Source organism: Lutra lutra, chromosome 17 (genome assembly GCF_902655055.1).
Source record: "Lutra lutra chromosome 17, mLutLut1.2, whole genome shotgun sequence".
In the NCBI taxonomy this organism is placed as follows: Eukaryota; Metazoa; Chordata; class Mammalia; order Carnivora; family Mustelidae; genus Lutra; species Lutra lutra.
The window spans coordinates 46,542,258-46,548,091 of NC_062294.1; the positions used below are offsets into that span (position 1 = coordinate 46,542,258).

The following is a 5,834-nucleotide window of genomic DNA, read 5'->3' on the forward strand; positions in this document are numbered from 1 at the left end:
ATGGCAGGTAAGCTGGGGGCAAAAGCAAAGCATAGCAGTGAGATGCTAAAGGGTTGTGGACTAGCAGAGGAGAGTGGGTGAGGGTTAGTTGTAGCCTCTTGCCAACACCAAGTGGCCAGTTTGGGAAACCACTGCGTTGTACCAACAGGGAGCACTGGAAAATGCTTTATAACTGGACTCCACCATTAGCCACGAGATTTTGTTTTTCCAAGTTCTTTTTAATACTTGCTACCATCCGACTTTCAAATGTCAGCCATTTGGTGTGTGTTCAGTGAGGAAACTCAACTGAGTATATTGTTAAGATCGTGCTGACTGTATTCGATGATTCGTGAATCAGGCAACATCCAATCTAGCCAACAGAAAGGACCTCTGGGGAGCTGTACTAAAGGAAAGACTTTTCTGGGTAGAAAGGAGCAGGGAAAGAGGAAGTTAGACTAGACAAACAAGCGGATTGGTTATTGCAAAGTTGGTTTCCTGCGGGGGGCTGGCAGGGGTCTACCAGGTGGTTCCCTAACTAGTGGTGATCAAGCAATTCCTGATTGGTTTTAAGATTCCATCCTTGGGAGAACAGAAACTAAGTGTCAGTATGGTGATATGGGGATTAGCATGAGCCACTCCATTTTGGGCCCATTGTCTTGTTTTTAACGGTATAAAATAGTACTTAATATTTGATCCATTTCCCATTTTTTTATTACCTAGTGAAACTGAGACTCCTTGCGCTATTTTTCTTTTTTTGAGAGAGAGAGCTCACTCGAGAGAGTGCACTGGGAGGGACAGAGGGAAAAGGAGAGAGAGAATCCTAAGCAGGCTCCACTCTAAGTGGGAGGCTAACTCGGGGTTTAATTCTATGACCAACCCTGAGCTCATGACCTGAGCAGAAGAGCAGAAATCAAGAATCAGATGTTCAGGGGTGCCTGGGTGGCTCAGTGGATTAAAGCCTCTGCCTTCGGCTCAGGTCATGATCCCAGGGTCCTGGGATCGAGCCCTGCATTGGGCTCTCTGCTCAGTAGGGATCCTGCTTCCTCCTCTCTCTCTGCCTGCCTCTCTGCCTACGTGTGATCTCTGTCAAATAAATAAATAAAATCTTAAAAAAAAATCAGATATTCAGGGTGCTTGGGTGGCTCCCTTGTTAAGCATCCGCCTTCAGCTCAGGTCGTGATCCTGGTGTCCCGGGATCGAGACCTGCATCAGTCTTCCTGCTCAGTGGGAAGCCTGCTTTTTCCCTCTCCCGCCACCCACCCCCCAGCTTGTGTTCCCTCTCTCGTTGTTTCTCTCTGTGTCAAATAAATAAAATCTTAAAAAAACAAAAAGAGTCAGATGTTCAACCGAATGAGTCACCCAGGCGCCCCTCCCTGTTCAATTTTAAAGTCCATTCTGCTTTTCTCTTGTGTGAATTCTCCACTTACCGTTTTTTATTTTCTAGGATTTTTTTTTCTTGAGGCTCAGGAGAACATTTTTTTTTAAAGATTTTATTTATTTGACAGAGAGAGAGAGAGATCACAAGTAGGCAGAGAGGCAGGCAGAGAGAGAGAGGGGGGAAGCAGGCTCCCTGCTGAGCAGAGAGGCCAATGCGGGGCTTGATCCCAGGACCCTGAGATTAAGACCCGAGCCGAAGGCAGACGCTTCACCTGCTGAGCCACCCAGGTGCCCCTCAGGAGAATATTTTTGTTGTATTTTAGACACTGATAATTTCTCTTATTTGCTGCAAATAAGTTCTCTCATCTGTGGTCTGTATTTTTCAATTTACTTAAGACTTCTATTGTCCAAATATTTTATTTATTTATTTATTTATTTTTAAAAGATTATTTATTTATTTATTTGACAGAGAGATCACAAGCAGGCAGAGAGGCAGACAGAGAGAGAGGAGGAAGCAGGCTCCCTGCTGAGCAGAGAGCCCGATGCGGGGCTCGATCTCAGGACTCTGAGATCATGACCTGAGCCGAAAGCAGCGGCTTAACCCACTGAGCCACCCAGGCGCCCCTGTCCAAATATTTTAAATATTGATGTTACGATATTTATATTTTCCTTTTATTATTTATTTTGAAAGCCTAGTTGAGGGTAGCCTGGGTGGCTCAGTGGGTTAAAGCCTCTGCCTTCGACTCAGGTCATGGTCCCCGGGTCCTGGGATAGAGCCCCGCACTGGGCTCTCTGCTCAGCAGGGAGCCTGCTTCCTCCTCTCTCTGCCTCTCTGCCTACTTGAGATCTCTGTCAAATAAATAAAATCTTAAAAAAAAAAAAAGAAAGACTAGTTGAGAAGTGTATTTCTTTTTTTTTTTAATGATTTTATTTATTTATTTGAGAGAGAGAGAGACAGGAGCATGAGAAGGGGGAGGGTCAGAGGGAGAAGCAGACTCCCTGCTGAGCAGGGAGCCATATGTGGGACTCGATCCCCGGACTCCAGGATCATGACCTGAGCGGAAGGCAGTAGTTTAACCAACTGAGCCACCCAGGCACCCCTCTTTTTTTTTTTTTTAAAGATTTTACTTATTTATTTGAGAGAGAGAGAGAGTGAACCCATGTAAATGGGGAGGGGCAGAAGGAGAGACAGAAAGAATCCCAAGCAGACTCTACACTGAGCATGGGTCTGACGCAGGGCTTGATCTCACGACCCTGAGATCATGACCTGAGCTGAAACCAAGAGTTGGGTGCTCAAATGACTGGGCTACCCAAGCACCCCTTTAAGACTTTAGTTTTTATTTTATTATTTTTAAAAAGATTTTATTTATTTGACAGAGAGAGAGCACAAGCAGGGTAAACAGCAGAGGGAGAGGGAGGAGCAGGGAGCCGGATGTGGGGCTCGATCCCAGCACCCTGGATCACGACCTGAGCGGAAGGCAGATGCTTAACCGACTGAGCCACCCAGATGCCCCGACTTCTATTCCTTTTCTTAAGAAAAATGTTTCTGTTCATTCATTTGTGGTTCCTCCTCTTCCTCCTGCTTCATCTTTTCTCTGTCTCTGTGTCTTCCTCCAAGGTCTTATAAGCACCCCCCCCACTTTGTGTTCAAAGACACGCTGAGAAGCTTCAGAAATCCCTGAGTGACCTCTTGTCTTCACAGCGGGGTGGTTAGCGGGATGCTGACTTTTTTGTATGTATGCCTTTGTATACCTCCCACATATATAGAATCTCCCATGGAGAATGGATCAAATATTGCTAGATGACATGGTTTTATGTTTACATTTTAAACAACAGTAAAAAAAAAAAAAAACCCTCCCAATTTGTACCTCTGATGCACCAAGCCTGTAATTAGCAGACTTGCTTTCTGGATACTCCGTGTCTTCCCCAAAGTGAGTGAATTATATGGGACCGTTTCACTGATAGAGAAAAGAGGCAAGGAATGTAAGAGTCACGGTTCTCCCAGAGTGACGGAGCTGATAAACAGAATAATCAACATTCTTTCTCAGGTCACTAAGCTTCATGCCTACTTCCCTAACTGGCCTTGTTAATAAATGGCCGAATCAACAGCTTCAGGATCTCATAGACAGCAGTGGCCCAGAGCCTATGGCTGATTTCAAGGTCTCAGACACTCAAACCCTCTCTGAATCATATGAACTCCAATGAATCCCATGTCGATGTCATGTCCCTGTGTTATCCCAACAAGGACAGCTATCTTTTCTCCCACTCGTCTGGTTCATTTTTCTAGGCTATGAGTTTCTAGCATATTCCTCTAGAACAAGGGGACAGTTACTTGCCCTTAAACCAGGCTTAAACCATTTTCTAGTAGGGGAAACTGAATTTCAGGGACACAGGGCAACCCCAGCAAGATGGTGAAGTGTGGGTTCCATGAGTTAACTTTTTAGACTACGCTCTCAGCTCAGGCTCAGGTCAGTTTACCTTGGAGTGTGTGTGTGTGTGTGTGTGTGTGTTTAATGAAAGCTTTTGTCTATCCCTTTTGCAGAAAATCCAAGGTATGCTCGCCGGGGCCGCACACAATTCACTGTGGAGCAGCTCCAGGCCCTGAAGCGTGTGTTTGAAGAGACCATGTACCCAGACTGGACAACCACTGAGGAGCTCATCTCCATTACTCATCTCGATGAGTCCGTAATAAAGGTATGTCCCTGCGGACGTCTCTAGCTAGCACACCTAACCCAGAGTGTCACAAACACTTGTAACTCACACATCAAGTAATTCATGTTTATGGAACAACTGGTACATGTCAGGACAGATGTTCTGTATTTTTTTTCTTCTGACCACCCATTTCATTGAGGAACACTAAGGTTCACAGAGACTCCTCCAAGGGTTATAAACACAAGAGCTAGAATTTGAATCCAGACCTTTCTGACTCCAGAACCACAATGCTACAGGGGACCTTTTGGGGATGGATCTCAGATCATCCCCTCGGGGTCCGTTCCTGTTCATTTCTAGGTTCTCCTTAATCAGGACGTTCACAGTCCTCTAGATGTCTTGCGGCTTCTCATAGTCTGGATCTTCAGAATTCTCTCGAAAAATGCAGAACATCTACAAGACAGAAGCACCTTGCCTTATCCCCTCCCGATCTGGCGTTTCAGTGCTCTGTCCTATCCCACCCATTGCAAGCACGATCTCATGCTCACTTTGCCATCTGGAACTCAGGACAGCGGGGGACAGACGGAACGTCCCTCGTTCACATAACTGAAGAGATGCGAGACTAGCCTTCTCATGCCAAAAGAGCCCAGTTCCCGGGAATGTGTGGGTTCCCTGTTGGACCCACCTTGCTTTATTAACCTTCTCCCCTCACCTCTCCCCAGACTTGGTTCAAGAACCAGCGTGTCAAAAGGAAGAAAGAGCAGCAATCAAATGGATCAAATTCATCACGACAGTCACCAAACCCGGCCACTCCGGGCAAAGAGGAGGAGGAGCCCTCCCCACCTGTATCTTCAGCAAACACTCATCATCGCAAAAGACCCGGCATTTCAGATGCCCCTGACCATGAACTGCCTCAGTCCTCCGAGAATGAGCAACCTGGTCCCTTCAAATGGAATTCATCTTGGGATTCGCAGCCTGCAGATCTCCAAGATCTATGTCTGGGGGACTCTGATCCTCCCTGGGCCTCCAGTCCCTATGACATCGATCAGTTTACACAGCTCTACGCCCTACCTGGGGATGATGGTCCCCACAGTCTGGATCAGTACCTCTCTCCCATGTGGCCCAGGTGAAGTGGTATGGCTGACATGGCCATTTATCTGTTTATTGAACAACAGGCGTGGGCCGGGACAGGTGTTCCGTGATCCAAATCTTGACCAACCGAGCGACATTTCCAAGCGACATTTCCAAACGTGTTTAATGGATCAGTTTAAGTTTAAATGGATCAGAGCCCAGCAGTCCATCTGGTTCTGTAAGGAGAAAGAAATCTCTCTACCTGGGGCGCCTGGGGGGCTCAGTTGGTTAAGAGGCTGCCATCAGCTCAGGCCATGATCTCAAGGTCCTGGGATCGAGCCCTGCATTGGGATCCCTGCTCAGTGGGGAGTCTGCTTCTCCCTCTCCTCCTGCTCATGCTCTCTTTCTCTCTCAAATAAAATCTTAAAAAAAAAAAAAAATCTTAAAAAAAAAAAAAGAAATCGCTCTACCTTTCATCATTGCCTCTAAGTTCTGTCCTGTGAGTAGTATCCTTTCAACCAAATTCAGTATCAAGGACAGTCATAGGTGCCTGTAGAATGGTAGCAGAAACCAGCTAGTTTTCCTTGGGTGTTTGCCTGTCCCAGCTGAGCTTGCTCCACGAAAGCACCCCCAACGAAAGTCAATACCATGTGGACTGAGCACCGGTACCCCAGGGACCATTTTCTCTCTTTAAAAAAGTTGCAGTAGGGGCACCTGGGTGTCTCAGTGGGTTAAGTCTCTGCCTTTGGCTCAGGTCA

The 5,834-nt window shown here is 46.6% G+C and overlaps 1 protein-coding gene across 1 annotated transcript; it reads left to right on the forward strand.

Annotated features, from left to right (window-relative positions):
• On the forward strand, positions 1-5,260 carry LEUTX (leucine twenty homeobox). Its single transcript, XM_047709761.1, has 3 exons — positions 1-7; positions 3,899-4,050; positions 4,728-5,260. Exons 1-3 carry the CDS (start codon positions 1-3, stop codon positions 5,133-5,135), a joined length of 567 nt encoding a protein of 188 aa, XP_047565717.1. The 3' UTR covers positions 5,136-5,260.
• Positions 5,261-5,834: the final 574 nt, after the last annotated feature.